Source organism: Artemia sp. Qi Xiang Cuo, chromosome 14, assembly GCF_049724085.1.
Source record: "Artemia sp. Qi Xiang Cuo chromosome 14, ASM4972408v1, whole genome shotgun sequence".
NCBI lineage: Eukaryota > Metazoa > Arthropoda > Branchiopoda > Anostraca > Artemiidae > Artemia > Artemia sp. Qi Xiang Cuo.
In genome coordinates, this window is record NC_142807.1 from 3,652,127 (window position 1) to 3,664,710 (window position 12,584).

Consider the following 12,584-nt stretch of genomic DNA (forward strand, 5'->3'; position numbering starts at 1 on the left):
AGTTTTGTTCGTTTTAAGTTTCAGCTTCGCTCTTTACTTCTCTCGGAAAAACTTCATTTTTTTTAATTAATAATTATTTACTTTCATTCTCATGTCCGCTTATCTTTATTATTGTGGTTTAGAAGGTTGTGGTAGGGCACAGAGATACAGATATTCACCTTAGAGACATACTGCAGTAATATTTGGTTGTTTTCAAGGGTCTAATAAGGAAGTGCTAATGCAGCTTTAACTTTGATTTATAGTATATTTTTGGGAGGGGGTTTAATTTATCCATTTTTTCTCGGTTTTTCTTGATTTACCAATGCATAAATGCAATGCAACACAACGCAATCTGATTTACAAATCAACCTTATTTTGTTAAATCCATGCTGACCCATAGTCAGAAAATAAAATATAAAAAATATAAGAAAAATTTTAAAAATCACGATATTTTTGGTGGGCACTAGTCTTAAGGTCCCCGCCCTGTCTCCATGCCTGAATTTATGTTAGTTGAAAAAAAATAATGAATAAATAAAAATGTTAGGACTATCACCGAATATTCGCAAGCGGGGAAAAAAATTCCAATTGGAATTTCGACGTGACTAAAAAAAAAAAAAATGCACGTGCTTGGAATTTATGACTAAAAACGTCAATTTTGAAGAACCCTGTCAGTGATAATAAATTTATTAATAAATTTGCGCTAATTTTATTGCACGTTTATTCAGTATTTTGATTAATCATCATCAACATGTTATCAACTTGAAGATATTATAGGTTACTATTCTTGAATAGTATTCACCTGTGTAAAGTTGCCATTTCGGTCAAGAACAATAGATGACAAAATAGATTTCATCTTACCCAGAAATTATCCGAGTTGAAAATCACATTGCTCTCAATGATCTGTGTTTCGGATATGTACCACCAGAACAATTTCCATGTTGAATTTGGAAAACAGACAAAAGGCAAATCGCGTGGCGTGAATTCAGATTATGGTAGGATTAACGCTCAAGTACAGTACATAGTGTGTTGAACGATGATTTCAGGGTTAAAAAGAGAACACCAAATTCTTTCCAGAAAGCTGCACTTTCTATTTCAACTGTGGAATCAGATTTTTATTTCTGAACATTTTTATTTCTATTTTTGAACATTTTTGAATTAATGCAGGTTTTGATTTTGGATCACCGTACGTGTATAAATAAACAAAATTTGCATATTAATTTTACTTTTATTTGGTTAAATGGCTTTCTCGAAACTTGTTTAATTTTATTTACGAACGTTTTATTAGTAATAAATATACGTAACTTACGAATTAACTTACGTAACGAATTCTATATTGATATATTTTTAATTCGTATATTAGGGGGTTCGCCCCCTAGTCAATACCTTGCTCTTTAAGCTAAAGTTCGAATTTTGCGCCGATTCTTTAAAAATGACCCCTTAATCACAAATGCCGTTAATTAGAATAGATAGCTCTTATGAAAGTGTTAAAAAATCTTTGGCTTAAAGAGCGAGGTATTGACTAGGGGGTGAACCCAATCATATACGTAATATTTTCTGTCGTCTTAAGTTTTGATGTTGCTCCTTACTTTCAGTTGAAAAACAGTTTTTTTTATTTAATTTCTGATCTTTTTTTAGATAATGCTGGGAAATCCGGCGCCCCCTTCATAGCAATGTACCTTCCCCATAAAAACTTCCTTCATGGAAAGATCCTCCCACATAACGAGTTTATTTTAATTAAATATATAAATTTTTATCTGAAGCAGTCAGGTACAGCACAGAAATAGATATATTACTTTCTCTTTTGTTATAGTCTGTTCGTTTTTTCTCTTTAGGAGGATGGCAGGGTACCGCCACAAACACTAACAAGGTCGAATGCTTCGATATTGCTAGAGGTGTCTGGGAGGATAAAGCACCGATGATTGAACGACGTTACAGACCAGGTAAGTGTCCTCGTTTCAGCATACCTGGCCAAAAACGTGTACTTAAAGCATACAGAATTTTAGAACCTTTCAACTCATTCAAGCTGTTTGCATAACTGGAAACCCATCCAACGTTTTTTAAGTAACAACTCTGCCGTTGTAAAGCGGTTGCAAGAGTTTTATTTATGTGTGGCAAAACTAATGCGGCAAATAGGATGAAGTTTGAATTTCCAGACTCTTGTCCACTATAAATGTCATGATTTACCCAGTTGATTGGATCTGGTTGTCCGAAACTGTATTTTTCGGCTTCTTTCAAAGCACAGAGAAACAGAGATGTTATTTGAAAGAAGTTGTGTCTAAAGTTTTCGTTCCTTTTATTGGCTTTAAACGAACCACTCAGATTTTGCTCCTTTTTTTCCTGGCTTATAAGAGTTTCAGGCCTATACACGTTTTGTGTTCATCTCATTTTCTAAGTAAATTTTTTGAAAAGTGCGGTAAGAACGACTTCTTTTTTGGGCTGCATATTTGAAAACGGAAGACACAGAAAATTCTGGATTACACGAGTGTTTTTTTTTTTTTTTTTTTTTTTTTTGTTTTTTTTTTTTTTTTTAGGTGCAAAACTTGTTTCTTATTTTACTGTTTTTATGCGTTTCATAGTTACATAGTAATCAAAAGTTCAAAGACTCGTTTTGAAAAAAACTGCCTAGTGAAAAAAAAAATCGCTATCTGACACTGAATCAGAAATGGTAACTATTATTTATTTAAAAAAAAACAGTATTAATTAAAAAAAAAAACTTTGAACTGATGATCTTTCAGCAATTAATCATGGTAGTAAAGAACGATTTAAAGGTAAAAAGAAGAGTAAAGGTCTAAGTAAAGAACGATGTGGGCACAATGTATTTTTTTTTTTTTTCTTCAGCCGGGCACTTCGTATCGAAGGAGTTGTCGTAGAAACTTCGAAAAGGACTCATTCGATTGGAAATTGGAGTGGCTAGTGCCCTTTTTATTAGTCGAAAGTATTTGGACGGCAACTAGCCCCCCCCCCTCCCCCCACGCCCAACATTCCCCCAAACACATCCAATAAAATTTTGAGATAGCCATTTTGTTCAGCGTAGATGATTTCCAGATAGAAAATATGTTTTTGAGGAGGACACTCCCCCACAACACTCTGGGCAAGGGTTTTAAGTTATGCCCTGAGGGGATTTAAGAACGATGTTAACACAATGTAATATGTATTATTTTTTTCCTTTAGAGCAGGGCACTTCATATGGAAGGGGTCGTCGTAGAAACTTCAAAACAGGCTCATTCAATTGGAAATTCGAAGGGCTAGTACCCTTTTTAATAGTCGAAAGTGATTAGAGGGCAAATAGCCCCCCCACGCCCAACATTCCCCCAAACGCATCCAATCAAAATTTTGAGATAGCCATTTTGTTCAGCGTAGTTGTTTTTCAGATAGAAAATATGTTTTTGAGGAGGACACTCCCCTATAACCTTCAGGGCAAGGGTATTAAGTTATGCCCTGGGGGCATATAAGGTTTTTATAGAAGGTGTTGTCGTACAAACTTCAAAATAGGCTCATTCGGTTGGAAATTGACAGTGCTAGTGCCCTTTTCAATAGTCGAAAGTAATTGGAGGGCAACTAGCCCCCCCCCCCCGCCCATTATTCCCCCTAATACATCCAATCAAAATTTTGAGATAGCCATTTTCTTCAGTGTAGTTGATTTCCAGATAGAAAATATGTTTTTGAAGAGGACACTCCTCCACAACCTTCAGGGCAAGAGTTTTAAGTTATGCCCCGGGGCATGTAAGGTTTTTATAGAAGGCGTTGTCGTAGAAACTTCAAAACAGGGCTCATTCGATTAGAAGTTCGAAGGGCTAGCACCGTTTTCAATAGTCGAAAGTGATTGGAGGGCAACTAGCCCCCCCCCCCCCCACGCCCATCATTCCCCCCAAACATAGATTTTGATTTATTCCCCCCAATAAAGATTTTGAGATAGCCATTTTGTTCCACGCAATTCAAAGTTCAGGAAATTAAACCCTTGAGCAGGACACAACAAAATTTGCACTTTACTAAAAAAATACAAATGAATGTGCACTGTCAGTTTAACATACATATACTGATATTTAGTAATCAAGATGTTAATATTATTTGATTTATTAAAGTTATAAAAGTAAAAACATATATATTTTTTCAGTAAAGTGCAAATTTTGTTCTGGCCTTGGGAAGGCATAGGGGCTTTGCGCCCAACTTAAGTTAATTTCTGCTCGTTTTGAGTTTGACTTGGTTATTTATTGTAATTTCTGCTCGTTTTGGGTTTCATTTATTTATCGATGCTGATGTGTGGTAGTTTCACGCTTGGTAGATTATTTGATTTTATTTTTGCTCATTTTTTGTTTAATGGAGTTATTACTTTTCTTTGAAAAACTCATTTTGTGGAAAAAGTTTTTTAATTATTATCATTATACATCGAATATTCAGTTTAATTTATTAGCTCTTTTTAAAGTTGTTAAAGACGAATATAGTGTCCCTACAAACAAGTGTTTAGATACTACCTCCTTTCCTAACTGTAAATTAAAACCAAAAGCCTACTGCGTCATTGGCGCTTAACTTGAAACGGATTATATTACAAATATTTTCTTTTACAGTTCTTACAGCATTGAAAATAAAAATAAATTTACGGTGAAATAAATTCATGAACTGATGGATCTTTCAACAATAAATATCATTATACATCAAATATTCAATTTGATGTTGTTTATACTTTCCAAGACTGTTCAAGACGCATATAGTTTTCAGTAAAGCGCCAATGACGCAGTAGGTTTTAGACGGACTTACATTCAGGGACTTTGCTCCTCTTTTGATGAGCTGAAACAGATCGTCAGGGGTGGAACTCCGGATGTTATTGGATTATTTGAAACTTTCCTGGATTCAAAAAAGGATATGCTTTTAGATATCCAAAGATTTAGGATGGAGAGGATGGACCGGAAACAGATGGCGAAAGGTGGCCTTGCCCTGCATATTGCCGATCATCTTGTATATAATTTCCGAAGTGATTTGAGTAGAAATGAGGAAGGAATCTTTGAATCTCTTTTTATTGAGATTAAGTCAGGTTGTAGGGATTTAGTTGTCGGTTTGGTTTACAGATCCCCTAGTGGATCTATTCCTTTGTTTATGAAAATTCTGGAAGAGGTTCTGGACTTAGTCCAAAAGCATCCTTGCGAACTTATCCTTATGGGGGATTTCAACCTCATCCTGCTGGATCAAAATTCTGCTTCGGCTGCAGATTTTTGTCAATGATGCTTTCCGCGGGACCTTTACCCTCATTTTGTATACCAACCCGAGTTACTGAGATGCATGCATCACTTATTGATAATGTTTTTTCGACACTAGATATCTGATATAATTCGGCGACGGTTAGTGATATGTCTGATCATTTTCCTTCTATTTCCCGATATAGGACTGCTGATCGATTGCAGCGTAAAGAGTCGCCATCTCCTCTCTCATGTGTACGTGGTGTTGTCAGTGATATTAGTCTACTTAACTCTCGTTTGAGTGATCAACCCTGCGCGAGGTTGGATTCGGACTCGGATTTTAACCGCTCGGTCGATTTCTTTTATGATCCAGTAAAAGAAGGTATCATACAAGATTGCCACCACAATCCAGTACCTCTTACCTCAAAAAGGATAGTACTGCTGAATCCGTGGATGACTCCAGGTCTCCATAAAAGCTGGAAAAGGAGAAATTATCTGTGGAAGCTATACAAGGCTTCGTCATCTGCTTCTCATCATCAGCGGTTCAAGGCCTATAGGAGTATGTTTAATTCTCTGTGTCGGAAGGCCAAGTCTCAGTATTATCAAAGGAAATTTTCTGAGTGTGGAAAGGATGTTGGGAAGACATGGGAAATTATTAATTCTGTACTTAAACCTACTCCCCCTCCGCCTTCAGTTCCAACAACGCTGATAGTTGATGGTAAAATTGTCCAAGGAGAAGAAAATGTTCAGCTAGAGCTTGCGTCTTATTTTGCTAATATAGGAAAGACGACTGCTTCCTCTGTGAGCTCTACAACTCCTCGTTGCGATTTCAGAGCCTATTTTGGACCCCCATGTTTAAAGTCAATGGTTTTGACCCCTGTTTCTGAGTTTGAGGTAGCTCGGATCATAAATGCACTTAAAGGTTCATCTTCTTCAGGGCCAGACAGAATTCCTACGATGGTTATCCGTGTCGTTCTTCCTGCTATTCTGTCACCATTGACTAAGCTTTTCAATCTGTCTTTCGAGAAAGGAATTTTCCCTGAATCACTCAAGCGAGCTAAGGTTATAGTGCTGTATAAAGGTGGGTCCCGGAGTGATCCTGCTAATTATAGGCCAATTTCTCTTCTATCTGTTTTCAGCAAAATTTTTTAGAAGGCTATTCTATCTAGGCTTCTTAGTTTTCTGGATGTCAAAAATTTTTTCCATGACTTCCAGTTTGGATTCCGAGCAAATCACTCTACAGAGCATGCTTGCGCATTTTTCTTGAATTTTATTCATTTGGCAATAGATTTTGGTCTTATCCTGGCAGCTTTATTTTTGGATGTTCGTAAAGCTTTTGATTCTTTGACTCATCAGATTCTTCTTTGGAAACTATCGCATATTGGTATAAGATCAAATGCTTTCTCTTGGTTTGGATCATATCTTTCTGGTAGAATTATTTCAACTAATCCACTTTTCCGGAGCCCTTCTGAAGTAAATTATGGCATCCCCAAGGGATCTGTTATTGGTCCCGTTTTATTTATGATTTACGTCAATGATCTGATTTCAGCAGTCAAGAACACCATTCCTCTGGTATGCTGCAATCTCTGTCATCCGGATGTTCCTTCGTGTCCCAATGCTACTTCTAATGAAGATTGCCTCGTTGCTTTTGCTGATGACAGCACTTTTTGGACTCTAGGGAAGACGGAATTTGATATCAGGTTTAACCTGGTGGCAATATTTGAGAGAGTAATTTCATGGTTTGAGGCAAAGAACTTCGCCTTGAATGTTACCAATTCATAATTTCTAATTTTTTCTCGAATTGATGTATATGTCCCTCAACAGAAAGTGCTCCAGGTGTTACAACGCTCCTTGTGCATACCAAAGAATCGGTTGATCAGGTTTCTTGGTATCCTGCTTGATGAGAACCTTTCGTTTAGACACCATATAGCCATGATTAGGGTTAAGGTCTCACGGAGTTTGGGTGTTATTCGAAAACTCAAACACACCTTTCCTGGATCTATTCTGAAGCTTCTTTTTTTTCTGCCTTGTCCAGTCATATATCTCTTATTGCCCCATAGTATGGATGTCTACTTTTCCTTCTACACTGCGGTCGCTTTATGTCAATTATAATAAAAAACCGCGTCTGGTTATGGATACCTACCCTTCTTAACCAAGACCCCTTCTAAATCTACAGTCTATCTACATTCTTTCTTGTGCTTCTTTTGTTTTTCCTCAGCTTCATGGCAATCTTCCAAAATCTCTTCAAAAAACTCCTCAGTTTATTTCTGATTCAGCTCCATATAACCTTCGTTCGTCACATAATATCTGCATTCCTCCTACTCCCACTGTGCGGTCAGATTTCAATCCCCTCATCGTTTGTCATCAGGTTTGGAACTCCCTGCCTTCTTCAGTACAGAAATGCCACTCGTTTGGCACTTTCAAGAGGATTCTTAAGGACCATTTAGTTAAGAATCAAACAGAATAGTTTGTTTGTTTTTTTTTGTTTTTTTGTTTTTTGTGGAGTTGATGTCTCCTGAATGTTTAGTTTTGTTTTATGGTGGTCTTCTCTGCGCTATGACTCCCAGGCCTCAGGTATGGTCTCTTTTTAATTTTATATGTTGTTTGGCGATTGATTTCTTTTTTTTCTTTTTTATGGTTGTTTGGATATATTGTATTTTCTTTTTTTTCTCATCCCCCTTGTATCCCTGGCCATGGAGCCTTTCGAGGGGGATTAGGAGTGTCGTGATTGGATTGTATGTATTGAATGGATCATTCAATGTAGGCAAATTGTAATGTTTTTATATTTATTTAGTGTTTACTTTGAACGATATCTATTCCCCCTCCATTACAGGCCTAGGAGCATTTGTGTGGTTAGCAAAATGTATATTCTGGTATTATTAATTGATGATAAAAAAATCTTATCTAGTGTCTCTTATCTTATCTTACGTATTTAGTTTCACCCGGTATAACTTAGAACCTATTTGCATATCTAATGAAAACCGAAACTGTAGACCAGCTAAAACTATTGCAAGGCAAGGGATTCTTGCTCAATCATCTTGGTAAATTCTTTTTCATTGATTCCTGCCTGGTTTTTATTTAGTGTCTGTTCTGTCTTTGTCGGGTAAAGTTCGAAAGGTTAGATTTTCGTTTTTTTTTTTTTTTTTTTTTTTTTTTTTTTTTTTTTTGGCACTGAGGACGACTTGGCGGAAGTCCTTGTCGAAATATTTGCTTATTTCTTCTTCTTCATGGTTTTTCCACTGGCTGACAAAATCCTCGTTTTTTCACCTATTTTTATTTTATTTTTCATTTCGTTATTTTCTTTCCTCTCTGAGTTTCATAGGTTTTAGACTTTTACAGTGAGAGAAGGAGGTCATACCCAAACTTTTGTTTGTGGTGATTTTTGTTCGTTTCAAGCTTGATTTGCATTTTCAATTTATGTTTCACTCGTTTTAAGATTTATTTATTAATTTACGTTAATATCTATTGTATGTTTGTTTGCATTGATTGTGTATTTAATTTCTGTTCGTTTTAAGTTTCATTTATACTTCAATAGGAAAATATTTTTTTCCGTTTTAAGCTTGATTTTCATATTCAATCTAAGCATCACTCACTTTAAGATCTATTTATTCATTAATGATATTACTTGTTGCATGTTTTTGGTATGATTTTTTATTTAATTTCTATTCTTTGTGGGTTTCATTTATTCTTTAATAGTAATTTCTGGTCGTGTTCAGTTTTAATTTTAAAATGTATTTGTATATGCTGATCTTAATTTTAAAATGGTCTTTAATTTTATTTTAAAAACTTATTTTTTGGAGTTTTTTTAATTAATTTTCGTTCGTTTTTTATTGCAAAAAATCTCAAGTTTTTAGAAATCCCTTATATTAAAATAAAACTTCAAAAAAAATCAAATATTCATCAAAGTATCAAAACTGATATCAAAGTAACAATATCAAAGTAAAAAAAATGGGTTTGTGTCAACCTCGGAGTTTTTATTATCTGATGCTTGAACTATTTTAAAAAAAATTGCTATCTCAAATTTTTATCGGATGGGTTTGGGGAAAAAGGGCGTTGGGGACTAGATTAAGCTTCGGTCTCTTTCGACTCTTTAAAAGTGAACTAGAACTTTCAATGTTCAATTAAATGAGCCCTCTCTGAAGTTTATATGAGTATCCCTTATATAAGAACCATATATATCCCCAGAGTATAACTTACAATGCCTGTCCCTAGGTCCTGGGGGTTTGTGTCGACTCTGGAGTTTTAATATCTGATGGTTGAACTATTTTTAACAAAATCATCACCTGAAATTTTTATCGGATGGGTTTATCCATCCGATACACCCAAAGGCGTGGATGGCGGGAGGGCGGGAGGGCCTAGTTGCCCTCCGATCGTTTTTCACTCTGAGAAAATGAACTACAACTTTTAATTTCCATTCAAATGAACCCTCTCTGAAGTTTATACGAGCATACCTTCCATAAGAACCATATATGCCCCCAGAGCAATACTTACGACGCCTGCCCCGGCCCTGGTGGGGGGGGGGGGTGACACAGGAGTTTTTTTTTATCTGACCCTTGAACTATTTTTAACGAAATGACCATATGTAAAGAAGTTTTTGTTATATAATCTTTGAATTATTTTTAACAAAATGGCTTACACAAATTTTTTATCAGATGTATTTTGGGAAAAAGGGCTTGTGGGGCTAGTTGCCCTCTGATCACTTTTGACTCTTAAAAAGGGAACTAGAACTCTCGATTTTCAATCGAATGAGCCCCCTTTGAAGTTTATACGATGACCCCTTCTATATGAAGTGCCTCTGGGAAAAAAAATGGATGGAGAGTGGGGGGAGGCTAGCTGCCCTCCAATCACTTTTGAGTCTTAAAAAGTGAATTACAACTTTCAATTTCCAATCAAATGAGCCTTCTAGGAATTTTATACGAGCATCCCTTCCATAACAACCATATATGCCCCCAGGGCATAACTTACAACGCCTACAGCCGAGCCCCGGGGGGATGTGTCGACACCGGAGTTTTTTTGTTATCAGAACATTGAACTATTTTTAACAAAATATCTATCTCAAAATTTTTATCTGATGCATTTAGGGCGTGGAGGAGGGGGGGCTAGTTGCCCTCCGATCTCTTTTGACTCTTAAAAATTGAACAAGAACTTTCAATTTCAAATCAAATGAGCCCTCTCCGAATTTTATACGAACATCCCTTCCATAAGAACTATATATGCCCCTAGAGCATTACTCATCACGCCTGCCTCTGAGTGTTGGTGGGCTCCGTCGACAAAGGAATTTTTTTTATTTTACCTTTTAACTATTTTTAATGAAATGGCTATTATAAAAATTTTATCAGATGGGCTTGGGGGAAAAAGGGTTTGGGGGGGGGGGGTAGTTGCCCTCGGATATCTTTTGACTCTTAAAAATTGAACTAGAACTTTCAATTTCCAATCGAATGAACCACATCTGAAGTTTATACGAGCATCCCTTTCATAAGAACCATATACGCCCCCTGGACAACACTTACAACGCTATCCCCCGGGCTCTGGGGGGGGCGTTTTTGTTTTATAATTTTTGAACAATTTCCAAGACACTGGCTATCTCAAAATTTGTAGCGGACGAGTTTGGGGAAAAAGAGCGTGGGGGGCCTTGTTTAAATCTCTTGACTCTTAAAAAGTGAACTAGAACTTTCAATTTCCAATCAAATGAGCCCTTTATGAAGTTTATACGAGCATCCCTTTCATAAGAACCATACATGCCCTTAGGGCATAACTTAGAACGCCTTCCCCTGTGCCCTGTGGGGGGGGGGTCTATTGAACCGGATTTTTTCTTATCCGACCTTTGAACTGTTCTTAACAAGATGTCTTGTCTCAAAATTTTCATCAGATGGGTTTTAGAAAAGAAGGCGTGGGGGGGGCTAGCTGCCCTCGGATCTCTTTTGACTATTAAAAAGTGAGCTCGAACTTTCAATATCCAGTCAAATGAGTCCTCTCTGAAGTTTATACGAGCATGCCTTGCATGCAAACAATATATGCCCCAGGGCATAACTAACAACGCCTGCCCCCGGGCACTGGGGGGTTGTGACGACACCTGAGTTTTTGTTATCTGACTTTTGAGCAATTTTTAACTTAATGACTATCTCAAAATTTGTCTTGGATGCCTTTGGGGAAAAGGGGCGATGGGGGGGGATAGTTGCACTCTAATCTCTTTTGACTCTGAAAAACTGAACTAGACCTTTCAATTTCCAATCAAATGAGCCATCTCTGAATTTTTTTACGAAAATCCCTTCAATAAGAACCATATATTCCCCCAGGGCACAATTAAGAACACCTGCCTTCGGGCCCTGGGGGGCTGTGTTGACCCCTGAGTTTTTGTTATGTGGTTTTTGAACTATCAGAGGCAACGCTATAGCGTTGCCTATAGTAAAGGCCATACGGCTCCAATGTTTTATTATTTGTTATTATTTTTTTCCCAGAGGCACTTCATATGGAAGAGGTCATCGTATAAACTTCAAAAAGGGCTCATTCGATTGGAAATTGAGAGTTCTAGTGCCCTTTTTAAGAGTCGAAAGTGATTGGAGGGCAACTAGCCCCCCCCCAAGCCCATCAGTCCCCCATACACATCCAATCAAAATATGGAGATAGGTATTTTGTTCAGCGTTGTTGATTTCCAGACAGAAAATATCTTTTTGAGGAGGACCCTCCCCGACAACCCACGGAGCTAGGGTTGTAAGTTATTCCCTGGGGGCATATAAGGTTTTTATAGAAGGCGTTGTCGTAGAAACTTAGAAACAGGCTCATTCGATTGGAAATTCAAAGGGCTAGTACCCTTTTTAATAGTCGAAAGTGATTGGAGGGCAACTAGCCCCCCTCCCCACGTCCATCATTACCCCAAACACATGCAATCAAAAATTTTAGATAGCAATTTTGTTCAGCGTAGTTGATTTCCAAATAGAAAATATGTTTTTGAGGAGGACACTTCCCCACAACCCTCGGGCAAGGGTTTTAAGTTATGCCCTGGGTGCATATAAGGTTTTTTTAGAAGGTGTTGTCGTAGAAACTTCAAAAAAGGCTCATTCGATTTGAAATTCAAAGGGCTAGTGTCCTTTTTAATAGTCGAAAGCGATTTGAGGACAACTAGCCCCCCCCCCACGCCCATCATTCCCCCCAAACACATCCAATCAAAATTTTGAGATAGTCATTTGTTCAGCGTAGTTGATTTCCAAATAGAAAATATGTTTTTGAGGAGGACACTCCCCCAAAACCGTCGGGGCAAGGGTTTTAAGTTTTTCCCTGGGGGCATACAAGGTTTTTATAGAAGGAGTTGTCGTAGAAACTTTAAAAAAGGCTCATTCTATTGGAAATTGAAATGGCTAGTTTCCTTTTTAGTAGTCGAAAGTGATTGGAGGGCAATTAACCGCCCCCCCCCACGCCCATCATTCCCCCAAACAC

General features: G+C 37.2%; 1 protein-coding gene across 2 annotated transcripts in view; it reads left to right on the top strand.

Annotated features, from left to right (window-relative positions):
• LOC148944049 (kelch-like protein 12) overlaps positions 1–12,584 on the top strand; it is a 132,977-nt gene that overhangs the window by 105,743 nt on the left and 14,650 nt on the right. For both annotated transcript variants that reach the window (XM_089099745.1, XM_089099746.1), the window contains exon 11: positions 1,812–1,919. In XM_089099745.1, coding sequence (XP_088955871.1) covers positions 1,812–1,919 — 108 coding nt within the window. The remainder of the gene's footprint in view (positions 1–1,811; positions 1,920–12,584) is intronic.